The sequence below is a fragment of the Tribolium castaneum genome, chromosome 3 (genome assembly GCF_031307605.1).
Source record: "Tribolium castaneum strain GA2 chromosome 3, icTriCast1.1, whole genome shotgun sequence".
NCBI classification, from domain to species: domain Eukaryota; kingdom Metazoa; phylum Arthropoda; class Insecta; order Coleoptera; family Tenebrionidae; genus Tribolium; species Tribolium castaneum.
The window spans coordinates 22,260,055-22,286,809 of record NC_087396.1 but is presented as its reverse complement, the minus strand read 5'-3'; the positions used below and the strand labels follow the sequence as shown (position 1 = coordinate 22,286,809).

Genomic DNA, 26,755 nt, shown 5'->3' with positions numbered 1-26,755 from the left:
ATGAAAGTTCCATAGTCCTGACTTGTTGCTAATCGAACAAGACAATGGAGACATAACAGTAGTTCGAGCAATCACGTACTCGACAATAAACATATTCGACACATTAGTCGTCGAGAGAGGCGATATTGGGCCGTTGAACGCGCGTTTCCGAACCCTCTCTGCAGGATATCGTCCATTAGCGACGTCTCTCTCACATATCACCTGGTGGTGGGGCTTTGTTTTCGTCTTGTGTGTGTGTGGATTCGTCTTGGCCGATGGCTGTGTGCTAATTCTTCCATCAGCAGGAAAATTAAATTGCTGGCAGGGGACGATGGTAATCTGAGGAGTGTTATCGATTTGGTTATCACAAATGTACAAACAACTTGGAATTATTCGAATCTAAACTTCCGACTTGTTTATTTATATCGGGCGTTTGGAGTTTTCCTCATACCTACCTGTCGAAAGATTAGTTTTAATCTGATCATTGAGCTAAATTCGAGGCTTTCGATGATGTTTGAACGTGGGTGTGACTTTTTGGTGAATTTTTCACGACACAGTAAGTGGCTTATTGTTAAAATTACATGTTTATTATTATTCGATTTTTACCATTTGTTGAAAAAAAGATTCAACAAAATAAAAAAATTACTTTTGACTCTCATAACTGCGATTTTAAATTCCGGGAATTCGGCTAAGAATTTGGAAAATCTAAGTTTTCTATTAATTGTAAAGTCTAAAATTTTCAATCTTTTCATATTTTAAATCACTTTTACTTTCCTAAAACTTATTCAGAATGCGAAACAACTTCTGAAATTGTATATATTTTTTACGTTTCGATATCCTACTTGATGATTTTAAATTCAGAATATTATTCTTTAATTTTATTATTTAATTTTAAAATTCGAACTTGGAATTTAGATTTTTAGAACTTAGGGGGTTTACTTTTAAAAACTCAAATTCACATTGTTTAAAAACTTTCTAGTTTGAAAATCTAAAATTTGATCAAAATTCCAAAATTTTGACCTGAAAGTACGTTTTTTGAGTTCAGAGGCCACTATTTTCGAGTTTTATGAATAAAGTTATGTCCAGAACCTTGAGTTTTTTTTTCAAAATTTGCTCATGGATTTCTGATTTTGAATTTGACTTCAACTTTTCTTGGAATTTTGACATCAAAGTTTGGATGTTTAACAAATTTTCCAAGTTTTTATAACTCTTTGTAGAACATACTTTATTTTAGAACCTTATTTTAGAATTTTTTTCGATACTTTACTTTCGTCTCATTTTTCTAACTTTTTAGTTTTAGTTTTTAAATGCAAACTTTTATTATTTTTTTTTAAATTGTAACAAAAAATTTAAACTTTAACTTTTGGAACTAGTTATTCTACTTTTTTTGATATAAAAATGTCTGGAAAATGTTCTCGGAATTTTGGCATTAAAATTGGGACGTCCAACTTTCAATAGGTACATAGAAAAATTTTTATTTAGAATTTGTATCATAAAGTTTAAACTTCTAAGTGTTTATAACTCGTTGTGTTTACTTTATTTCAGAATTCTGAATTAAAATTTTCAGAAATGAGTATTTCTTGATTTTTTTTTACTTTTACCTTTTAACTTACAAAGTCTTACCAATTTGGTCACAATTTTTTAACTCAAAATTTTGGATTTTCAACGCAAAGTCTTATTTACTTTTTTAAAAGTTCTACCAAAAAAAAAACATAAACTTTGGCTTCTGACACTAGATATTCTATTTTTTTGATTATATTTTTTTGGAAAACTTAGCTTATTTTTTATTTAAAAATTCTGTTTTTTTCTCGTAACTCAAAATTTTCGACTTTTTGATGAAATCTTAGCTAATTTATAGATACTTAGTTATTGACAGAAAAGATAACATCAGCACTTTGTACAAATTCAATAATAATTTGTAATAATTTTCTATTAATTATATCGTACGAGATATAATTACGTCGTCTATAGCCCTAATCTGGGTAATAAAAAAAAGGAAAACGGACTTGACTGCGTTTTGATATTGTGTCTTTTTTATTAATTTGGGGCGAAATTATAACTTTGTCTTTAATAAAATTTTATTCGGAATAAAGTTTCTTATCATTGTAGACCTTAAAATTATAATACAGACGTAAAAGCCATAAAGCTCGATAGATAAAATGCAAACCATTGTCGTAGGTCACCTCAAAACACTTTCCCCCCAAAACCCCTCTGGGAAACCCCAATTTCCAACCTTTCCATCCCATCGATCCAGCTTATTACCACACAGCCATCTCCCATCTCCTGCATATGTCGTCTTTGTCAAGTACCTGTCTCACCTCTACCCCCACCACCATCCCCGCGACCAATCCGCGTCCGCTCACCCACAGCCAGGCGACTTGATCTTTTTAAGCTCACTTCGCGTTCCATGTCTTGCTCGCGAGCATCACATCGAGAGTGCTGGTTGATGAGTTCGAATTTGATGACTTGTGACGATCAATTGGGACAAAATCGGTGCGGATCAGTGGCGTGGTGCACTTGTGATGGATTACCTTTCCCCAACTCCGAGGTAACTATACCACATTTTTGCGCAATTTTCGCCGGGAAAAACCATGATTTGGGAAAATTCGTGGGGTAATTGCGCGTTGCCATGGCAATTAGTCCCTACACACACTGGGGGAGAATTGCAACGCCTTATCTCTTATCTCATTGGGGTTGAGGGAAAATCCCGAATTGGCACGTGGCGGCGAAAAACAATTACGGTTTAATTACCAGAGGTAATTATTTTATAAATGTCTGATGGTTGAAAACGGACTGATGAGTAAAAAGTTGTCGGTGTTAATTGCTTGGAAGGTATGCGTGGACGTCAAACATTAACTTAATGATGGATAATCAGCCAGAAGCTGGGTTTAGCAAACAAACAGTTTAAAAAAATACACAAAATGAAAGAAATAAGAAATGATCCAAAGTGGAGATTTATTGCTGTCTTTGTTGGTTTAACGAAATTTCGCATTAGTGTGTCCTTGTCTAGCGCCAACCCCTTTTTGATCAGAAAAGTTGGGGCTTGGTATGTTTACTGTTCCAAGGTTTTGTTTTTTTTTTGGTGGTAATTAAGTCGAATTAAATAATTAAAGAAATCTTGAGCTAGATCGGATCAATCACATTGATTAATTTAATTGTCTTTTTGCTCAAATCGCGTCCACTTATTGGTGCGTTTATGGTAGAGTAAGCGTATTTCGTAAACTTGGTAATTATAGCATTTCTCAAAGTTTCATAAGCTCCAATTTATTATTTCCATTTCACTCTTCTGAAAATTTTCCTCAGAATTCTGCAAGTTGTAATTAGCAATTAGAAAAAACCGACGTAAAATCAGGTGATAAAAATAGAACATTTTTGCCTTTGATTTATGAGAAAAGCCACTTAGAAACAGACTTTTATGCGAAGTAATGATTAAGTGATTATTGCACAAGTTTATACATATAATTAATTATAAGGTGTATTAAACTACCAATTATTGCTTTTACGTTACTGTGCTTCTCGAACGCCTAATTTGAATATTTATTAGCCATCACACGTGAGAGCGAAAAGTCCGATTTCAAACTGGGAATTAATTATTTAAAACAATTTCGCTCATCTCGCCTCAATTATAATGCCATTGTCGTTTTTTACACATCTTGGCGCAAGCCAAGCAAGACAATTAGGGACGTTTTTATCGAAAATTAACAAACCATAACCTGGTTTTGTTTTACGGAAATTGAAAATGTCGTTTTTCCCAGTTTTCAAATTTTCCACAAAACCAAAAAATAGCTACTCTCTCAACTTCTTTCTATCCTAAATTGTGCTTATTTCTTCTTCGATAAGCTCTTATAAAGTCAAAAAGCATGTGATCTTAAAATTATACCAACTGCTCGAAAGGTAGTTATGACGTCATAGTTCCAAGTATAAATCGAAATTATTTAAGACAAGGTTGCTTTTTCAATTGCCAATGGCTTTAATTTTAATATTTGTACTTTACAGTGACTCCAAAAATCATATTTTTTTAAAATATTTTTAACTTTTCTGATTGTTTTTGCTTTTGCAAAGTTACGGACGTTTTAATTTTTAAATTCTGAAGTGTCTTTTTGTACAAGCAAAAATACTAGTCTTAATTTTTTTATTTTTTTACTCACTTCAGATTTTTCTTGAGAAATTTCTAATTTTTTTTGCAAAATTTTGGGTTTTACGATTGTGGATTTTTTGGAGTCTGGATTTATATGTAGGTTTTTTATTGCAAAATTCTACGTTTCCAAATTTTTTGAATTTTTTTATTTGTAAAAGGTAAGATGTTAGAATGTTAAGCTTTTTTAGAAATCACTGTTAGGTAACTCCAGAAATCAAAGCATTTTAACTTTTAGGGTTGTAGAGTTACTAAGATCTTGGTTTATTTCCAATTTTTTTTACATATTCTAAATGATTTCTACTTCTTATTGCTTTAAATTCTTCAATTCTAAACTACTTTTTCGTAAAAGCAATGATTCTGCCATCTAAAATTTTTATGCTAGTAGAGTTTTTGAAGTCTATACATTTATCACATGTTATCACAAGATTCTCACAAGAAATGGCTAATTCTTGATGTTTACTATTTACAGAAATTCTAAACTACCTGTTTATGAAAGCAAAGCTGTTAAATTTGTTAGGAATCACTTATCAAAAGCTTCAGAAGTCAAAATCTTTTAAAAAATTTTGGCTTCTGCAATTGATCTTGATTTGGATGTAGATTTTTTGTGTTAAAATTCTAAAGCTGTGGTAAGATTTGGTGGTTGTCTGTATGTGATATGTAGCCATGGCGACGCCAGGTACAGACTCGCAGATCAATACAGGTGGCGACGCCATCTTGGCCCGCCTGCTCTCCTGAGATCGCAGCCCGGGAGGCACACCCACCAGCAGGACTGCTGACCCTGCTGACGTGATTATGCGCCAACGAGAGCCACGCATTGAGCGTCGCAGGATTGCTTGCAGCAGGATTCATCATCGCGGAATTATTCAATGCTGATAAAAAGCCAACGTTTTATCTCTGCAGTTGCAATCTGGATTGATTCATGTTGAAAAATTCAAGAGATATTATTGATTCGCGAGAGTGGGAGAGATAACATCTTGGATTGTTGCGATTTACGCGGAACGCGCAATCGATTTCCGATTTTTGCACGTGGTCGAATCGAGAATTAACTCGTTCAATTACTCGGATTTCAAGATTTTGATAATATCATAGTGGACATTGACAATAGACTGGAGAACCAAAATTTAAAATGGTACAGGAACCGTTTTTCTGACCATAAAATTGTTACGGTCAAGTTATCATCAGTAAAAATACCCAGTTCAAGAGTTATACCGGGCGAAAAAGTACAACTAATTAGCTTATGGTATTTACGCCTACACACTGCGTATCTCTGTTTTATATATAGACACAGTCTTTAAAATCCAGCTATTAGTACCTATTATGGACACTTGAACTTGACAAAAAAATGATTCAAAAACCTCTTAAACGTGATAAAATTTTGTTATATTAATAATTTAGTAGTAAATAAGAAAATAAGTGGCACAACTATTGTATTTGAATCAATAGGTAGTCAAAAGACTGGCAATTTTGCAGAATCCGACAAAATATGTTTTTACCAATTTTCGCCTTTTATTAAGTATTCCCATTTCAAATTTCGGTTATTTAGCATAAAAATGTGACTTTTGTCCTAACTTCAACTTTCATATTTTGATTTATAAATTTTGGGTTTTCTGTAGGTGTCCACAATTTTTCTAATTATAAATTTCAGCGTTTTGAATTACTTTGAAATTTGTTTGGAATTTTGAACTATATTTTTCAAGCAATAGTTGCATTATTTTTTATTTCAAATAACAATTTTAATTAAACCTGAATTTGCAGTGTTTTTGGCTAAATTCTCCTCAATTTTGAGATTTATATTTGGATTTCTGAATTTTGGAACTTAAACCTGGAAAAACCATTTTTCAAAACTCAGAATTTTTACTTCAGGCCAGAGATTGAAATTCAGTTTTTTAGTAAAACCCTAATATGTAAAACGAACTTTTTAAGTCTATAGTTTGGAAGTCTGGAATTAATTTAAAATTCCAAAGCTTATATTTATACAGGGTTATTCACAAAAGACTCTGAGCTTGACCTGGTAAAAATGCCACACAAAGTACATTACGTCCAGATTATAAATATGAAACTCAAATTATAAAATTAGTTAATTATAATAACAGTTAGCTTTATAATCTGTATTTTGTGTGCACTTTTTACTTGGTTAGATTCGGACTTTTATGTGAATAACCCTGTGTTTCGATTTTGCAGTTCAGCAAATATTTGCTCAGCATTTTTTTTTGTAAAATTTTGCTTTTTAAATTCTCACATTTGAAGTCAATTTTTCTCGAAATTATAGTCCCAAGCTCGAAATTCTTTTTTACAAGATTACACATTTTGTTTCGGAATTCTGGTTTTTAAGACCAAAGTTTCCACTTTCGGAACTAATTAAAATTTTTCAAACTCAAAATTCTAAATTTCTTATAATGTGTTCTGAAAATAAATATGTATTAAACGCCAATTTGCCAATATTATTTATTTTTGAGTTATATTTTTTGAAATACACAGTGCGATTAATTTTTTCGGAATTCTATCAAAAAAAAATTTAAGCTTCAACTTTTAATACGTAGGACTTTAATTTATTTAATAGAGAAACGTTGAAAAGTCGAAATCTAATTTAATTTTAATTCTAAATTTCCGACATTTAGAAAACTTCTAATTTAGAAAATAAATTTTCTAAGTACTTTACGAGCTAAATAAAAAAATATTTGGAACCTAAAATCGTTCGATAAGTAGTTGTTTTCAGTCTTAATTAAAACCAAAAAAGTTTCTAAAAGAAATACCCTTCTACTAAATTAATTTGTGCTACAAAGTTATGTGACAGTTTACGTTAAGGGGGCTCTGGTAGCCCCCTTCATCAATGCCCTACAAGCTTACAATTTGTACTGCTATAAATGAGTATCTGTATACCAATTTTTATAAAAAAAAATATAAAAAATATTATTGAAAACAAAAAATTATAATCTTTATTTTTGGGGCAACTTGGGGGGGGGGGATTAAAAATATGGGTTCATTTAATTTTAATGTTTAATCTATTTTGGTATAATATTTACCGTAATTGTGCTTCCAAGAGGACTTTTAGATAATTTTGAATCACTATCCAAACAAAAACGTCTTCTCTTATTTATTAGAACAATAAATAGCAGATTCTTTGATGAATTTTGTCAATTTCTGCGGTAAAAAAGGCAATTTCTTTTATACCTATAAAGCTATAGCTTTAGCTATAGCTATAAAGCTACCACTATTTTAATGTACCAGTCAGTAATTGGTTTTGAAAAAAAAAACGGAAAAAATCGTTTGTCTTTGCAATTTTTGTTTTTTTTCGAGTTTGTAAAGGTATTTAAATAAATCTGGTGGTTTAGTCCGGATAGATAAAACATGCAATATAAGTTGTGATTATTAATAAAATCTATTAAACCAATATATCACCCCTCCGATCCAATAACCTGAAAGGGGGCTGAAACCGCTTTGATGATGTGGCGTTTGTGGCAATATCAGATGCTCATTTTCGCATGGCTCTTTTCATCCCTGACAATGGGGAAGTCAATATGTTCAACAATCTGTACCAAGTCGCCTATTGTACGGCCATAAACCAAACAAGCTCATCTCGCATAAAGCCCCATTCATCAGCTCGATTGGATAGGCGCCAGGGGGCGGCCCAGAACTGCGACGGTTGCGTGCCTCCTCCCGTTCGTTTTTCTTTCGCCTAATTAGCGCGTAATCAGCGACGCCTGATTCAATTAGGAATTTTCTCTTATCGTTTTTCTCTCCCAGCTGCGCTGCCCCGCTTTGAAGCTCTATCAGTTACGGTGAATTGCGATAAACCGTGTTTGGTTACAGTTAGAAGCTGTGATCTCCTCTGATACGTTATCATCACGCGATTTCGAGCAGTTAGGTAATAAGGAGATGCGTCGGCGTCCGCGTGCCGACACTGGTCACTAAATTGTTGCAATGGTTTCTCAACGGTTAATATCGCGCTCCTCTCTCTCATTTATAAAATATTAAGTGAAAATATCTCGTTAGCCGAAACGCATCCGGTGGCGTTGCAAAATTCGGTTAATATTAATAAGAGGCTGAAGTGTCGCGCTTTTGCAACGTCTCCAAGGAAAACTTTTCCATTTTATCAATTAGGGCAATTATCGGCGTTGGTAAACAGCAATTAAACGTGCACTTATTTTAATAAACGAGATAAGTGGAGATAAGCGCGCGCAATCAAGCGAAAGGATGAAAATTTGCAGATTTCTAACGTTTTCGGTCTGGTGGTGATGTTGTTCCATCTCGAAATTAAGAAAGCGTGCACTGGTCTCGCAGCTCATAACAATAATTCAGACGTTCGCGTTTATGTAATTATATGAAATCTGATGTTTCTCTATTGAACATATGTGTCAGCAAATTACTTTGCATATTTTACGAAAATCGATGCAATTGATTACGATTTTCGAGCGCTGGGCTGGGCTGATCAATTATTGATAAGGAAATGTCGGGGATTTCTTCAATTATAAATGGGATGCCACTTGCACGAAGCAACCGGGGATAAATTACAATATTGATTTTCTTACGTAATTGACCAATTCTGAAACTTTCATGCGGGAATTCATTATAATTTCTAAATATTGTTACACGTGGAGCTAACGAGAAATTCGGTAAATTGCCGCTCACAGAATTAAACAGCTGTGAAGGAAATTAATTCGTGTTTTCATCAAGCGCCAATCTGGAATTATGTTGCCAACATTATTATTTACCAATAAAGACATAATTAGAATTTGTTGTGCACTTCTTGTTTCTTTGTTTTTTCTTTCCTTATTTGGACAACAATCTAGTAACATCAAACTGTGATATTTTCTCTCTTTGTTTGTTTAATGGAAGTTAAATTTTTATCTATTTTTATCTAACTATGAGCAATTCTGAGATTGAAGGGCATAAAGAAACGATTCAGTTTTTCTTAAATTAATTTTCTTAATACAGGAATTAGATTTCCGCAACTTACATTTGCTTTCTCTTATTTAATCTGTAATGTTTGTATTAGATAATTTTTATTATTTATCTTGCAATATTTAGTAGTTTTTTGCCCCTTTCAAGAATTCTGTGCTTGTTGCGAAAAATTCACTAATATTTTAGACAAGGAGAGACTGAGCCTCTAAATAGTCCTTATAAGAAGAATTTTTTGACGAAACTCGGCTTGGAAAATTCAAAATTTGTGAGAAATTTTTTTGGGGATTTTTGGAAAAGTAGAATTTTTGAGGTTTTTTATTGTATCTTTTTTAAAGTCCTTAAGCACATGTTTTTAACTAAAATCGTACAGTTTCTTGATTGACGATTTGGCTCAGATAAACGATAAATCATCAAATTCTGTCAACAATTTTTACTTTTTTCGGAGGTTTTTGGATGTTTTTTAAAATATTTTTAGCAATCCGAAGATTATGTTATTTCTGCCTTTTACAAATGTTTGAAACCATTTAGTAGTAAAATCTTTTTTTTTTAATTTTCAAAATCTGGTTAAAAATCTACTATCTATGATATCGCTTGTTTCGCTTCACTTAGCTCATTTTTGAAACAGAAACTTTGTTTCGTTTTAATTCCCAATAGATAAAAGATTTACAATTGAATAAAATAAGAACCAACTTTCAAGAAAATTTTGACTTTGTTTTTTTTAAACTAAAATTTTCTGATGTTTACTGAAAAAATAATTTTTTTTTTCCTTTCCAGGCCAAACAATAATCAAATTCTGTTAAAAATTTTACAGTTTTCATTATATTTTGAACTGTTTTTCGAAAAACTCATTTTAGAGATAAATGCTGTTTTTTGATTTTTTTGCATAAAATCATCAAATAAGACCGACATTTTTGCCCGTTTCGCTTGATTTATCTTGTTTTTGAGAGGAATTTTCAAGGAATTAAACTGAAAAATCATCATTTCTGTCAAAAATTTGACCGAAATCGGTGTTATTTTTAATTTTCTAATTTTTGGTCAAGTTTTGAATTACGTTTTCAGTGTTTCTGCTTTATTTTCATTTAATTCACATTTCCATTTCTCTTGATTTTGCTTCTGTTTAACAAAATACACTGCTGTATAAGTGGTGATTTTTGCAAGGCTGGTAGCAACAGCATGACTCTTTCCAAGCCTATTAAGTCACCTATTTCAGTGTTAAAATTGCAATTAAAGCACTCATTACTGCAAGGCTGGTAGAAGTTCGTAATTTAATCACAGGAGCATATTTATTGGGTTGTTTTGCGACTTTAACAGTTATTTACACGCTCAATTGACTATTGTCATGACCCTGCGAACAGACAAAGATTTTTATGTCTTTAGTTGTTCCTCTTCCATTTTTCCACAAAGTTAACTTTCTTCCTTAATCAAATCAATTGCAGCTTTCTTTTTGCTCCAATCGCAAATATGTCCGTATCAGTTTGTTTCAAATGAAATCATCGACCCAGATACAGATTATCGTTTTCCGCATCCCAAAGCAGGAAAATCCTCCCGTTATCTAATTTCAAATTTTTGCCAATTCTTATCGCGAGCATCGCAAAACCCGGAATCGTCTGCAATTTCCCAACCTCGGCTCTAATTGCAGCACTGATGCTGAATATACGCAATGTCATTGTTGTACGACACGTCGAACACAAATCGCCACTTAACTTACATCTTCCAATATCAATTTTCCTCGATAATGGCGAGATTGAGTTGCGTGTACTTTGGATTTATTGGCGGCCGTGAGCCGCGTTTTTTCCCCCGGAGTTAATAAAACATTTTCCGGAGATCTCGGCCGTTGAAAAAGGGGAGAGCACGCGCCGGTAGCAGGTGTTCCAGCGACCGGAGGGCAGGTGGAACGACCATATGCTCTATCTGATATTCAAATGTATCGGTTATTTTCTGTTTGTATGTACACGAGATAAAGTCATTGGACCAATTCTGTTCCAGAACGTAATTTCGAAATGCAAGGGGTGCTCTTCATGCCGCAGAATCCACAGCAGGGCTCGCCGCCGCCAAACAACGCTCTAGGTAAGGAAAAGATTCTTTTTGGCACGGTTTCGACCACAAAAACACGCAAACTCTCAACGGAGTGGCTGGTGTCGAGCATTTATCAATAGAAATCAATGTAATTTTACCTCTACACAGTAAATATGTGTCTTAAACTTGTTATTGCAAAAAGTGTTATTAATTGGTCCTAGACAAGACTGGCAAAGAAATTGAGTCAGTGTGTCGTCTTATGCACCGGTGGAGATAATCGGTCGTGCTAATGATCCTCTGGAGCCACTAGGGCCAATTAGGTCGGCGTCCGCTGCCGCTAACTGTACGTGCGATTTATTATTTTTATGGCGCTTGTTTTGGAACTAAGTGTGTTCTAATTAGTAATTAAATAAATGAGAGAGTGCGTCATATTGAAATTCGGGCCGAGCGACAGACTGATTAGGAAAAGTCAATAATTGAAAACACACATCTCTTGCTCCCATTCCATGTGTACCTGCAATGAAATCACCTCCTGATAAAAATTCTTTGTCAGTGACATTCGTAATCGTCGAACATCATTTACTTGACCCAAATAGTGTCGTTTATTGTTTAAAAAGAGGTTGCGCAACGAAATTATGGAAAAGCATCGGCGTGTCATTGGAAAATCTCACACACATCACATCTTATGAAGAAAACGCGCGTTGTTTGTCGAAGGTGGGAACGGGCGATAAAATCGGAGCGACGATGTTTTGTTCTTGAAGGAGCGGAAAGTGATTATGGACCACAATGAGGAAAAAAACCGCAGGCCAGGTTTCGTTTCCTTCCAAATACCGACGGATTGTTAACCTTTTAGCTGAGATAAAAACAAATTATCGTGCTTTTTCATGTGAGAACTTGAGAAAATCTCTTTGTTGTTATTATGGTGATGACCAGGGGCGGAACCGGCGACAAATCGCAGCACTATCTCAGGTATTGGGTTCAAGCACAACATGTTTATTCAGACAATTATTAATAACATCTGCGCACTTATCAGTGATTTTTCTCTGAAGCGCGGCATGACACAGCTTCTCAAATATTCCGAAACTTTAGACGTTTCCAAACAGCGATTAAAATGGTATTAATCACCTGGACGCACATTCCACGCCGCCAACAACCCGAATTAATCAAAACGGGAAATGTGGTCGAATTGGAAGCAAATATTTGTTCGACTTGTTTGACTTCTGGTTTACAGATAACCGAAAATCAAAGCACAATTTCTGAAATTTTCGCCATGATAACGCTTACATAATCACCATTGACGTTACTCTTATCGAAAGCTTCTGTTTTATCATTTTTCTAATTCTTCATTTCTTTGTTAATCACGCAGTTACAGAAATTGCTCCAACCTTGAGCGCTCAATTATCGCTGTCTTGGCATTACAGTGGAACCTCGACACGTCGACACACCACAAAAATTGTTTTATTTGACATTTACAAAATTAACACACTATGTTTGGACATATTTACACCAGAAACTCACTTCTTTCCCAAACTCCTCTCAAATTATGTTTAAAAATTACAAAAACAGTTCTAAATTCATATTATTTCGTCAAAAAAGCTGACAAATCAGAAACTCGGTAATACAAGTAAAAATATTATAATAATTAATAATACGAGTGCGAAAACACAAGCCCAAAGTTCGTCGTTATGCAACGAGCGCATGCGAGTTACATACCTAGACTCCCGAGAACTTATTAATTTTTTTATTAGAACATTTTAATTTAAAACACGTTGCTCTGGGAAACGAGTTTTAAAATAGTGTTTATAAGCAAGGATTCAGATATTAAAAAGAAGACTTAAAATATTACCAACAAAAAAAGATTTTTGTGTTATTTAGGGTCAAATTTATAACTGATTTTTCTTAATTTTTTGCCAAAATTAATTTTAAAAAATGATATTTTTGCTCGTTTCGCTCGATTTAGTTCGTTTTTAAACCAATAGACTTATTTACTTCGCAAAATCTTCTCAAAACACCAATAAACGAAAAATTAGTTGAAATGCTATTTTGTGTGTTTTATGCGACTTAGCGCTTATTTTTGATAGAAATTTAATTAAGAAAAGCCGAAAAAACACAAAAACTGTTGGAATTTTTGTTAATTATAACATTTCAAGCCTTTCTTAGCTTGTTTTTAAACTTAAATCGTAGTTTTTTCCGGTTTTGGAAAAATTGATAAAGAAATCGCCCAATTAAATTCTCCTGAAAACAATCCGAAAATTTACCAAATAAGGCCGAAAGTAATATTATTTTTGTGTTTGACAACATTTCAGAGCTAGATTTTTTACAATTTTTTGTTAAATTAGATTAATATATTTGATGCTTTTTTAAATGTAGAGCGTTTTTGAGTGAAATTTCGTTAAAAATGAGCCAAAAAACTTAAAAATTTGAGCTACATTTTGTAAATTTTCGTTTTGTACATATTGACAAAACATAGAAACGGTTGGTAATTACGATTTCTTCTTTAGTTCTTTAATGGACACGATTGTGTTTTGGATATTTTTTTTTAAGTATTACGCCTAGGCTACTTTAAAATGGAAAATGGAAAAGTGTAGTCCTCTTGTTGGCATTTCTGTCACTGAAAAAACTTACCTTCCAATTTTTTTCTTCCACTGCTTCAAAAAACGAATTTTTGAAATTTGCAAAATTTTACTGTTAGTTTTCTTGTTTGCACCGCATTATTTTTTAAATTTCTTTATAATCAGTTGATTCGTTGGGTAATTCTTACAAATTGTATACAATTTTCCGCGATCAATACCTCAATCACTCTGATCTAGCGCCATAAAATATTACTAATCGTATTAACGTGAAAGATAAAACATGAATGAAATCAAGCATCGCTCACGCCACCGCACATTTCCGGGATATCCTCTCGAATCTCCAGTAAACAATAATTAAACATTTCCCTGTTTCCAGTAACCGACATTACCATGGAGGTAGAACCCGAATCAACGAAACAATCCCCAACGAACCAAAGCACCCAAAGCGACTCTGGCATCTTCTCCGCCACCAACACCACCGCCACCATGGACCCCTGCGACACCGACAACCGCAGCGACTGCAGCTCCCCCGAGCGCAAATACGTCTGCCCGATCTGCGACACCATGCTGACCTCCCAGCACGAGTTCACCCTCCATATCCGATCTCACAACAACGAAACGGAGGCCCAGGACGACAAGGGCTTCACCTGTCGCATTTGCTTCAAAGTGCTAAGTTCCAGCTCGAGCCTGGACCGCCACGTGCTGGTCCACAGCGGCGAACGCCCCTTCCATTGCCGCTACTGCGGCGACACCTTCACCACCAACGGAAACATGCACCGACACATGCGGACACATTCCCACAAAGCGGACAACTACGAATCCGACGCCAGCACCGACAGCGGAAGCTCCAAAAGCACCGAATTCAACAACAACAAAGTCGAATCGAAAAAACGCAAGCTGGAGGCGAGCGACCACGCGAATAAGCGAACGGAGAACGCGAGCGATTGCGAAAGCCAGTTCTACAAGTGCCCGGTTTGCGAACGCACCGACTTTGACTCGATTGTGGCGCTGGAAGCGCACCTGGAGGACAATCACCCGGATTATCCCGCCAAATGTGGGCAATGCAACCAACTCTTCCAAAACAACAAACTCCTAACTATCCATCGGAACACTGTACATTCCAGCGGGAATAAAAGACACACAGTTGCCGGGTTCAAAGACTTGACTTTTGTCGACTTTTCCAGCGAGAAGTTTCCATATATCGCGCGGTACGAATGCGAGAAAAACCTACACACGGCTTCCGACGGACTCACTTTCCAGTGCAAGACCTGCACACGGGCGTTTCCCTGCTCCAGCTCGCTGGAAATCCACCAGAAAGACTGCCAGAACCAATACAATGGGCTTGACTTGACCAAGACGCAAGTCTCCGACAAGGAAATCCGGCGGAACGAGTTTTTCGCCAGATTGAACCTTCAGGACAATTCGCCGGAAAAGTTCGTCCCTCCGCCACAGATCAGCGAAACTTCGACCAAACTCCGACAGCAACTTTTGGCGAAAGTTATGACCAATGACTCGAAGGATCTGGCGGACATCCAGTCCATTATTTCGATGACTACGAACGGTAGTCTCTTGCAACAACTCCAGACCAAGAGCGATTTGGCGCAACAAGAGACTCAAAGGTCGGAACAAGAGGAGGAATCTCAGGATTTGTTCGCCGTGGAGTTTCGCAAAATGAAGCTCCGGGGCGAGTTCCCGTGCCGTCTCTGCACGGCGGTTTTCCCGAATCTGAGGGCCTTAAAAGGGCACAATAGGGCCCATCTTAATGGTAATAACAATGGGATGTATCGCTGCAACATGTGCCCACACTCATCCATCGATAAAGCGGCGCTGATCAGACACATGAGGACCCATAATGGGGACAGACCGTACGAATGCTCTCTCTGTAACTACGCTTTCACCACCAAGGCCAATTGTGAGCGGCACTTGAGGAACAGACACGCCAAGACAACACGTGAGGAGGTCAAGAAAGCTATAATCTATCACCCGTCGGAAGACCCCACCAATGAGGATTTAAACAAACTGGCGGAACCACGCAAAAGTGACTTGGTACCAACCCCTGAGAAACACAAACCTGAGATAGCGCCCCTAATTCCCACTTTACTCAAGGAGACACTCAATGTCCCCCTCCCTAAGGAACCTCCCCTTTTCTCAAACATCATCCGGAGCGAGAATTTGAAAAGTTTGAAGGAACACAGGACTAATGGGCAATTTTCGCCCTATTTGCCGCCTTACAACTTCACACCAAAACCTACAAACGTCTCAACCCCCCATTCAAAAATCCAGGTCAAGAACCTGGAGGAGCTGAAGGAGCCCTCCGACTTGGAGGAGGAGCAGGAGGAGGAACCAATGAACTTGGTCCTTGATTTGAGCAAGAAGAAAGAGGTCAAGCCGGAAGTACCGCAAGACCTGTCAAAGAAAACCCCCCCGTTGCAAATGCGCGATTTATTCGCCCAACAGTTACTCAAAACTCCGCCAAAAATCGACCCTGCAACTCTCTACGCCTCGATTTACCGCAACACCTTCCCGGGATTCCCCGGCTGGCCTTTAAACCCGCTCCTGTTTTCCTCCCTCCAGACCCCGGTACTCCCCCCGGAGTCGGACATGAAGGAGCGCTTGCAGCGCTTCCAGTTCTGCGGCGGCTCCATGATCAGTGACAACTTCAGGATGCAAACCCCCATCGAACTGAAGAAAACCGAGCCTTTGAGTCTCAACGTGGAGGCGAACTTTGGCGACAACTACAAGTTGCAAAGTCCGGTCGCGAAGCCCGACCTCACCCAGTCGCCCAATTCGGTCAAGATGGTGATCAAGAACGGGGTTTTGATGCCGAAGCAGAAACAGAGGCGGTATCGGACCGAACGTCCCTTCACCTGCGAGCATTGCTCGGCTAGGTTTACGTTAAGGTCGAACATGGAGAGACACATCAAGCAGCAGCATCCCCAGTTTTGGTCGCAGCGCCAGAGAGGCGTGAGCAACCCGGGGCGCAAAAGCCAGATGAAGAGTTACTGTGATCTCAGTATACCAAACTACGAAGTACCAAAGAGTCAGGATTATGACGATACCAAAGAACACATGGAGGAGAAGTTGAAGTTTGCGATTCTGGCGCAGCATTTGAGGGTCGGGCAGGAGGTGAAGAAGGACGATGATGAGGATGGGGCGCTTGTGATCGACGAGAATGCCGAGAAGGCCGAAAAGACTGAGGATAGTAGGTGTTACGAGACGGGGTTTGAACGGAGTAAGATTCTCGAGGAGAAGTTGCTAGAGTTGCGTGCGAAGCAGATCAAGTCGGAGAAGGTGAAGAATGAGGAGGATTTGGTGCCGGTGTCCAGGCTTCTGGATAATGCGTCACAACAACAGTTCAAGGAGTATTTCAAGAGAGAGGGCGAGGAGCCGGAGGTTGGAGGAGCGAGTGAGGAGGATGAGGAAGGGCTAGTGGCCAGTGGGAGCACGAGCGAAGGGAACATCTCAGGAACGGACGAAAATAAGTAAGTTTTATTTTGTTTTAAGTTTTATTTTATTATGTATTTTTTCGTTTTTGTCACTTTGAGAGCTTTCACAATTTAAATTAAGCGGCACATTACGTTCAAATTTCATAGGTGACTTGATGAACACATTGGAACACATTGTACAATACATAATGGAAAATCCTTTGCAATGTATGTAAGTTTTAATGTTGCATAAAAAAACAATTAATAATTATTCTTTTCGATGTTACTTTATCACTTTAATTACCATAATTATTGGATCGTCTAAAAATGAATTAAAAGAAATAAATCAAACTTTTTATTGAACAAAGAAATGGATAGAAAATTGCTGAACTGATTTATTTACAGTTAATGCTGGTTTGCAAATGCAGTAGATAGCAGTTATTGCGTTTAGTTTTTGCGTTAACGTTTTTATTTATTTTAAATAATCTCTACAATAGCCTACATACCAACGTAAAAAATTGACTTGAGCTGTTGAAAAGATAAAAAGCTGAAAATTAGCACTTTTTTCCTTTTTTTTTGGATTGCCACTAAGATTTATTTGTTGAAAATCAGATCAGATCAGATAGTTTACGAATTGTCTAGCTAGTTTACACAATATCCAGCTAATTTATAAACTAGCCAAACTACACATTGGCCGTATCATATCGAAATGTTTTGTGGATGTAATTTTAGGGGTATCATTCTTTTTGATCGTGATTGTACATTCTTAAAAAAAATTGGGCGATATCAGAGTAACGAGAACATAAAAAATTAAGCTCCAGGAACTAGAAATAAATATTAACGACGAAATGTTAAAGAATAATAATAATTAACCTAGCAAATTGTAATTAAAATTTTTTGATCATTGGCATTTGTGTTTTTTTTCATAAAAACTTTGATTTTTAAGTCATCCTATTCAATAATATGTTTTTGTATTTTTCCAACTTTTAATTTTTAGGAAAATCAAACTGGTTTATTTATATATATATATATATATATATATATATATATATATATATATATATATATATATATATAAAATAAAAAAATATTTTTTTATTTTTATCTCAGAAAACGAACGAAAAAAACAGTGGTACAGGTTTCTGGGATGCGATTTCGCAAATTATATTGTCGCGACTTTGCAGATCCGAGTCGGAGACCGCCGCCCCCGCCAAGAAGAAGTCCGCCTACTCCATGGCCCCCAACCGCGTGAGCTGCCCCTTCTGCAGCCGCAAATTCCCGTGGAGCTCTTCGTTGCGCCGCCACATCCTCACCCACACCGGCCAGAAGCCGTTCAAATGCAGCCACTGTCCTCTCCTCTTCACCACCAAGTCCAACTGCGACCGCCACTTGCTGCGCAAACACGGCAACAACGCCACCACCATCACCAACGACGCCGTCAACAACAACACCAACTATCTGATGCGCAACGTGCCCGAACGCCCCTTCAAGTGCTCCAACTGCCCCAGCAGCACCTTCTCCACCTACTCCAACCTGAAGAAGCACATCAGCTGCAAGCACTCCGGCGACGACATCAAGGCCCAAGGCTACGAAGCCGGCAGTTCCGAGGACGAGAAACTGCCAACAAACGAGTCCAAAACCGACTGGGACGAGGGCAAAAAATCCGAAGTCCAGAATAACGTGGTGCAGAATTCCGATCTACCGTTCAAGTGCCATTTGTGCGATGGCTCGTTTGGGGAGCGTCAAGATGCATTGGACCACATCAAGGACAAGCATTACGCAGAGTACGACCTGCTAATGTCCAAAAATGCGCTAGATAACAACGCCACAACCCCCGAAGAAGGGGGCCACCATGAGGACGAGGAGAACGACATGAGGGGGAAATTCCCGGATTATTCCAACAGGAAGGTGATTTGCGCCTTCTGCATGCGTCGCTTCTGGTCGGCGGAGGATCTCAGAAGGCACATGAGGACCCACACGGGGGAGCGCCCCTTCAGCTGTGACATATGCCGGCGCAGATTCACCCTCAAGCATAGCATGTTGCGCCACCGAAAGAAACACAACGTGAACTTCGACAGCGAAATCGTCGGAAGCGACGACGATAACAACGCCCCAAATTTCGCAAAAACGGAAAATAACAACACCCAGAAAGAGGAGTCGGACGGGAACGAGGGTAGCGACTTGATTAGTAAGTTATTAGGGATCAGGGATAGGTCTATAATTGATAAGGTTCTGACGGCGTCTGCCGACGACGCCGCCAAGCTCCTAGGAGTCAAAAACGGGGAGAAAGAATAGTCTAGTGTGCTTGTGTAGATTATTTATTTATTTTGTAAATTTTGTACCTTTTTAGGCTTGTAAACACTGCGTCTAGTCAGGTTATGTAAAAACGAAGCAAATGAGTATAGACTAGTGATGATGTGTATAAAACTTCAGTTGTAAGCGTAAATTAATTAATATATTTTTGTACATAACAAATATGATACGGTCTAGAATACCAAATAATCAGGTTATAACCGGCGGTTTTGCAAAAACCGGCGTTGGGTTTTGACTTCGAATAATGTGTCTTAATATTGCCTTAGTATTAAGTCACTGTAAAGTAAGCAATATGTTTGTATGGAGCGCACCCGCCAAGCTGGGGCTTGATTTTGTACGGATAGAACGACACGTTTTTATTTCTTGTTGCACTTATTGATTAGTATTGTATTATTCACATTCACGCTGTGTCTTAAAAGTATTTACGGCTTGCGGTGCGATGGGACGTCGCACTCACGGAGCATTTTAGCAATTTGAAAGCAATGAGAGTGAATTAGTGTTATTACAGATTTGATGCTTTAAAAATGTCTTTATTGTAATACGTTCTCGTTTTCCATCGATTTTAGGTATGCCATATTCCTGTAGAGTCTAATGTACTTAAGTTAGTGTAAAATGACATATTATACCTATTATATTTGTTTGAATAAACCTTCATTTCAATAAATGATAATGCTCATAAGCTCTGTCTTTTACTGCACCCCGGCCATTAAACGCGCCACTGACTGTACTTTTGCCCAAATCTGGTAACTTTCAGTAACTTTCACTTTGTTACTAGACAATTTGTTGACGTTACATTACTATTTGGCCAAAGCCAGTAGATATACTAAAGTAGCGACACGGACCTTGACAGGGCAACAATAACGATTATACACTCTACAGATGGCTTCACCATCAGAATTCAAAAACGTACGTCAAAAATGTCAAGATTTTTTCACGTTTAAAAAATTGGTGAATCAGAACAATAAATTCGGTGATCGTCTATAATTTTACCCTGGTTATTACAGTTTATGTGTACAGATACCATGAAACCTTCAAACTTGTGCTTCACTCACGTAAAAATAAATCAGATCGTCCCTAAATTCAACTGAACATTGCAATGAGAAAGGCTTTTAGAATGCGCAGAATACAGCAACTCTTATGGACATTTCCAAGAAGGTGCTGGCGCTTCAACAGTGAATTCATTCCTTAAAAGAATTTGAACTTTGTATTTAACGAAAAATCCAACAACACGTTTTTAAATAATAGTTGTTGAACTCAAAAAAGTTTGTTACCAACATTTCAAATTTTAATAAACTGTTCCCTTAGTGTTTTTACAGGTTATCGTATTTAATTACTCCAGGATTTTAAATTGGTCGATTTATTTTTTTTTTAATTAAATTTAATTTTTTCCTTCAACACTATTAACAACTGCTATGAAACCAAGACATCTTTCGCAACAAGAAAAGTAAATGTTTTCAATATTACCCGAGAGGTAAACCGCAGAGGAAATCAGTGTACAAAATTGAGTAAATCGAGAAATTTTAAGGAAATCACTTTAAAAATTTAGGGAAAATCAGAAGGAATCATGATTAAATCACAGGAAACCATCTGGTGTACAAAATTTGGGGTACGGTTTACACCTCGATATTACCTAAGAAATAGAAATAATACAACCTGAATTTCTCTTTATTATTTAAATGTTGTATAACATAGTTGCTGTAAATAAGTGGCTATAAAAAATCCACCAAACTTCAATGCGCTACAATTCCCAGATTTAGATGCATTAAATTTTGTGAAACGATGGTCAGCGTAAGCAGAGCGGTCTTAAATTCTTTCCCATTAGGGCGGACTCTAATAATTTAGAATGAATTTTCAAGGAAGTATTGTTTAAATCTACCTGAAATATTTAATGAAAATTTGGTATCTTAGAAATTTCTCTTTCAAGTTAGTACCTAACACTTTATGTTTCTAAAACAATTTTTGTTTGAATGTGTTTCCAGTATTCTCACACAGACGTGCTTCGTAATGTGGACGACTTTGAACAGTCTGGAGGCCCCTTTGTTTAATGTTTTTGGTGTCGATTTATTATTTACGTGATTGAAGCACAGGTTTGAAAGCTCCATGAAATCTGTTCATAACCAATAACCACAGTAAAACTATAGATGAACGCCAGAATCACTGTGCCCTTTACCAATTTTTCAAAAGTGAGAGAATCTTGACAGTTTTGACGTATGTTCAAAATTACTGACAATTTGACGAACCTTTGAAATTACAGCGTTATTACAAAAAATGTCGAGCCTTGGAAAACTAAACTGCCTGTTTAAATACATTCTCGATTTAAATCTATCATCTAACGTGACCTTTAACGAATATCTCTTTTGAGCATCCCCATTAGCAATTTCATTGAGTGAAGATTAAACGTAGAAACAGGGACAAAACGCACTTACTAAGGCTTTTCAAGGCTACGCATTTTATGTAAATAATGCGGTATATGTCGAATTTCGATAGTTGCGCCCTCTCTAGAGTATATAATCGTTATTGTTGCCCTGTCAAGGTCCGTGTCGCTACTTTAGTTTATCTACTGGCTTTGTATTTGGCAAGAAGTTTTTAGGTTAGAATGGCACGTATCAGTTACAATTTACTGGAATTAGACGTCGACAAATTGTTCGAAGAGCACAAAATTGAAGAAATCGTTGAAATAGAGAAGTTACTTGATGCCGAAATTGAACGGAAGCGGGTGGAGCTCCGCTCCATGGTCGGGTGTGTTTGCCTCACTTAGCCCCACTTTGGGGTAACTTTCAAGTGTTATTTTTACAGCGACCGCTATAAAGATGTCCTGGCCGCGTCCGACGCCATCAAAAACATGAAAACAATCTCGCAACAGATCGTAGATAACATTCAAAACATCACCGATATTTGCGAGGATTTGATCGAAAGTAAGGACGATAAAGCGGCAAAAACACTACCAGAGATAGACACGTACGTAGGTAATAAACTTACGCTAAAACTGACCGAAAAAATGCAGGAAATGTAACGAGGAGAGAGTTTTAATTGTACAAGTCCGGTTAGCGATTTTTATGAATGAGCAAATATGGACTGCACTAGATGGGGGCGATAATTTAACAGCGGCACAATTCTATTTATTGGCACAACACATCCACATGGGTTTGTTACCGAATTTGTTGTAAACAAAATTAAAACAGTTTTTAGGCTTAAGTTTAACTAAGAAGGAATATTTAGATAAATTGCCACTCTTGAAGCAAATTCGAGCCAATTTGGCGACTCTCCGAGACCAGATTTTCGAACGGATTAAGCAAAAGTTGGAGTTTGTCGAAATTACAGCCGAGGTAACTAAAGTGGGGTTATGTCTCTTAAAAAAAATAAATAAACCAAAAACGTTGATTTTTTCTAAATAAATTGATTGACGTCCGCTAATTATGTGCAAAAGTGATGAAATTTTGGCAAATCAATGACGGGTTAGGGCGTAATCCACAAAAAATAAGTGAGGTTAGGTCAGTTTTTACCGTTCGATTTTTAGGAAACTAGCAGCAATTTAAACGCTTTGTTGCTCTTGAGAAACCAGAGCGCCACCGATCTGCTAAATATTTTTATCGAACACCGAAAAATAGCGCTTAATACGGTCATAAATACGTCTCACGCTAGCGTGCGGCTTCAGATAAGTGCAATGGTGCGGTGTCTCATCACCACAATTCATTTACTACACGATTGTTTCATGTGTAAGTTGCCCAAAAGCCCCGAAATGTGTTTTTATGTGAAAAACTTGGCAGGTTATGGTAACAGTAAAAAAGGTTTGATTTGGCAACAGCTTGAAAACATCGTTGAAGATGAGTCAATTCCGACGTTATCTAAGGTTGATCTGCCTGTTACGCCCCTTATTGCGTACATTCCGGACGTAATCAAGCAATTTCGGCCGAAATATAAGAGTTTTGTGGGCGAGTCGGCCCCTGAAAATGTTAAATTGGGGGAATGGTTGGCCAGTACGAAAGAATCGGTCTGCAAGGGTTTAGAGAGTTCCTTAAAACTTATAACTAGCGTAAAAGGGTTGCACATTATTCGGGAAGAGGCGTTAAAAATTGGTAAAATTTGAAAAAAAATACTGGAATTAAGTTGGCAATGACACAAGGGTTGCCATCTTAATTCCGGTCATGGCTACTCTGATCGTAAGTTTTGCGTAGAATTGCCAAGCGATTGGGAGCGGATTTGTTCCGAGTCAAATTTGCCGGAGAATTTCAACGTATGGTATTATTTCTTCCAAAGTTTAATCACGAAACGTGCCAGTGAATTGATTTCGAAAAAAGTTTCATGTATTATTAAAGATCTAGAAAGCGAAATTAGGGAAGTTTTGAGTGGTAATTTAGGGTCGGAGCATGGTGAGACTGACTTAAGGTGGTACACCTGGGTAGAGGACCCGACTGACGTTAGCCGCATTGAAAATAAACACACCGGTAGGTTTTTTCCCCAAAAATTGTCATTTTCTAATCTAGTTTTGAAGGTTTGTCAATGAAAACCTTGGGTTACTCGCAAAACGTCGTAAATCTTTGCGAGAAACTGGACGGCAAATATTTAGAATTATTGATAGACGTGTCTCAGTACTTGTACGGCAAAGAATTTACTGATGACGTAATTATTTATCCACATTTAAAGAGTGATAGGAAAAAGTTTGTCGATAGAGAAGAACTAGAGAATCACCTTCGCCTCGAAAGTACAAAAAATTCAACAAGTTTAACGTTATTTTTGCACGATTTTATCAAAAGTGAGAGTCACAAAGTGGCAAAGTCGCTGCTTTGTGCCCGATTTCTGCAAGCAGTGACGAATTTATGTCCACATTTTAACAAATGTTGCACTTTTAATGCCTCGACGGAGGACTGGAGCCGGATTTGTGGCCATTTCACAAAGTCCAGTGTACAGTTTTGGGAAAATTGGATTGAAAGTTGTGTGCAAGAAACCGACAAGCAGGCGAGGAAATTGTTCAGCGACGTCAGTGTTTGCTCGATGATTTCTGTCCTTTTGGTGAGTTTTTTCTAGCGTAAATTAGGTTGGCAATATTTCAAGCGCTGCCACCCGTAAAAACAAAATTCACCACCATCGTCTACCGTTTCTAGCGGTGTTGCCAATTTAATTTAAAAATTATGGAGTGATTTTATTTTTTTTTTTTTTGAAAATTAATGACGTCTTTCATTCTTTATTTATTAGCCAGAGTGATTTTTCTATAATAGTGTCGGTTTTTTGAAACGAAAAATTGAATAACTCTAAAGACGTATAATAGTTTACACAAAGTGCCATTATTTTTTTACGTTGAAACTAATGTAAAAATATACCGGATGTTCTTTAAATAAAAAAGTTACACAAACTTGGGTCACCCTAATTTTTTTGTTTTTGAATTAGCGGTGGGATTCGATCGAGATCCAGGAGCAAACCGACGAGAAGATCTTCAAATCGCAGATCAAAGTCCCCCTCAAGCCCTCCCTGACCCTCCACCGCCTCCTCTCCAAACTGAACGACGACCTCAGCCACGTCCTCCCCCACACCCTCCCCAAGCAGGTCCACCTCCAATTCATCGAAAAAACCACCGAAACAATCCTCAACCACTACAAGCTCGCCCTCGACCACAACCAACTCAACCAGAACCAGTCCCTTCAACTCCTCTTCGACGTGAAATTCGTCACGACGTTCAGTATTCAGCGAGAAAATTCGAAATTAGTTGCGTTGTCGCAAGAAATCTGTGATAAACTTCGGGCGAGAATCGACCCGTTTGACCTCGACGTGTTCTACTCGCACCTGCAGAACAACGTCAAAAGGGCCGTTTTGCAGTCGCAGGCCATTCTGGGGTGTCTTTTGCCCAGTTCGGCGCAGTTGGCCAACTTGGGGGTGGGCGAGAAGTTTAAAGAGGAGAAGGAGCCGTCGGTGATGGCTTTGAGCGTCCCTTCGGTGTCTTTTCCGCTGTTTTGTACGTTTGCACACCAGATTCCGGCACAGAAGGCTCCGGTTGTTGACGTGCAGGAGGTTAAGGTAAGGTGGAGTCAAGGGTGCAAGGTTTACAATTTTTTTGTAGATTTGCGGTGAGGGGTTTACGATTTAAGGGTAATTTTGTGTGCTTTTCGTGGTGATTCATTAACTGATTTGTTTGTTCCTTTGATACATTAACATTTAACAAGATCGTGTATTGTTTTAAAATAATGGAAGGCAAATATAAAATGAATTTTTTGAAATTTGAAGTTAACATTTTGTTAAGTTTGCCGGTTTATGTTATGAAAAAGCAACGTGTTTTAAATTAAAATGTTCCAACAAAAAAAAATTGAATAACACTTATACGAACACGCTGTCTCTCGCATACGCTCGTTGCATAAAGACAGTCCTCGAACTTTAAGCTTCTGTTTTTGCACTCGTACTATTAATAACTATATTAATTAACCAATTTTTTTTTGGTTGATATTGTTCTTTATTTTTTTTAAAGTAAAAAGGTTTTATGGTTAAAAGTACGTAGGGTTTACGTATTTATTAAGATTTTATTGTTTCAAAAATGTATGAATTTGTTTTGCCACGTTTTTATTGTGTGCTTATCTAATAAAACGTGTACTTTGGTTGCTTCTAGCAGATTTGGTTAAATTTTTGTTGTGTTTTGTAGGTTTCTTCACCGAAGCTGACGAAAACAACACCAAAAAGGTCTCAAGACCCCACGGCAGCAATTCGTTCAGGTGCTGCTGCGTTGTTTGGGGGCTTAACAACCGACTGGTTTTCATAGCAGTGTACTCTGATCCACAATTATACGTTTTTATACTTGTAAATATGTACTCATAAGCCCCAAAATGGAAAATAAAATGTTTAATAAATTTTTGTTGTCTTTTTTTAACTTTGAAAGATTTAGTTTAATTTATTTATATGGCGATCAAATCTTTTTTTTTGTCCCCTTTTTTGTGGGTGCAGGCGATTTTTTGTTCTATTTTTTGTGCTATTTTTTGTTCCCATAAGCGATTTATAAGTTGGTAAATATCTTAGAAATTTTTGTAAAGTTTTTAAAAATCACATTTTGCGATTTTTTGTGACCATGTGCAATTTTTTGCTCCATTTTTTGTGACCATGTGCGATTTTTTGCTCCATTTTTTGTGACTACACCAAATTTTTTGCGCAATTTTTTGTTCCACAAACGATTTTTAATTTCGTAAAAATCTTTGAAAATTTATCAAAGTTTTTAAAAATCACATTTTGCGATTTTTTGCTCCATTTTTTGTGACCATGTCCAATTTTTTGCTCCATTTTTTGTGACCATGTGCGATTTTTTGCTCCATTTTTTGTGACTACACCAAATTTTTTGCGCAATTTTTTGTTCCACAAACGATTTTTAATTTCGTAAAAATCTTTAAAAATTTTTCAAAGTTTTTAAAAATCACATTTTGCGATTTTTTGCTCCA

General features: G+C 37.0%; 2 protein-coding genes across 5 annotated transcripts; both read left to right on the top strand.

Moving 5' to 3' along the window:
- Positions 1-411: 411 nt before the first annotated feature.
- peb (pebbled) lies at positions 412-20,025 on the top strand. 3 transcript variants are annotated; one of them, XM_064355327.1, is made up of 4 exons: positions 412-535; positions 11,006-11,086; positions 13,985-17,090; positions 18,218-20,025. In XM_064355327.1, the coding sequence occupies exons 1-4, from the start codon at positions 487-489 to the stop codon at positions 19,326-19,328; spliced, it is 4,347 nt and encodes a 1,448-aa protein (XP_064211397.1). In that variant the 5' UTR covers positions 412-486; the 3' UTR covers positions 19,329-20,025. The 3 variants fall into 3 exon arrangements, with proteins under 3 accessions (XP_064211397.1, XP_008195333.1, XP_008195332.1); XM_008197110.3 differs by lacking the exon at positions 412-535 and adding an exon at positions 2,344-2,527; XM_008197111.3 differs by lacking the exons at positions 412-535; positions 11,006-11,086 and adding an exon at positions 2,342-2,527.
- A 109-nt stretch (positions 20,026-20,134) lies between these two features.
- Positions 20,135-26,175, top strand: Cog1 (Component of oligomeric golgi complex 1). Of its 2 annotated transcripts, none has more exons than XM_064355328.1 (11): positions 20,135-20,152; positions 21,924-22,085; positions 22,143-22,304; positions 22,351-22,490; positions 22,536-22,672; positions 22,864-23,062; positions 23,114-23,422; positions 23,522-23,791; positions 23,839-24,356; positions 24,732-25,355; positions 25,972-26,175. In XM_064355328.1, the coding sequence occupies exons 2-11, from the start codon at positions 21,943-21,945 to the stop codon at positions 26,086-26,088; spliced, it is 2,619 nt and encodes an 872-aa protein (XP_064211398.1). In that variant the 5' UTR covers positions 20,135-20,152; positions 21,924-21,942; the 3' UTR covers positions 26,089-26,175. The 2 variants fall into 2 exon arrangements, with proteins under 2 accessions (XP_064211398.1, XP_015836994.1); XM_015981508.2 differs by lacking the exon at positions 20,135-20,152 and adding an exon at positions 25,399-25,427 and having other exon boundaries at positions 21,922-22,085.
- Positions 26,176-26,755: the final 580 nt, after the last annotated feature.

Coding starts and splice junctions, on each gene's coding strand:
- peb (XM_064355327.1), top strand. CDS start 487: ATGATGTTTGAACGTGGGTGTGACTTTTTGGTGAATTTTTCACGACAC. Junction 536..11,005: donor GGTGAATTTTTCACGACACA/GTAAGTGGCTTA, acceptor ATTCTGTTCCAG/AACGTAATTTCGAAATGCAA. Junction 17,091..18,217: donor TCAGGAACGGACGAAAATAA/GTAAGTTTTATT, acceptor GCGACTTTGCAG/ATCCGAGTCGGAGACCGCCG.
- Cog1 (XM_064355328.1), top strand. CDS start 21,943: ATGGCACGTATCAGTTACAATTTACTGGAATTAGACGTCGACAAATTG. Junction 22,673..22,863: donor TTGTCGAAATTACAGCCGAG/GTAACTAAAGTG, acceptor TTCGATTTTTAG/GAAACTAGCAGCAATTTAAA. Junction 23,792..23,838: donor CATTGAAAATAAACACACCG/GTAGGTTTTTTC, acceptor CTAGTTTTGAAG/GTTTGTCAATGAAAACCTTG.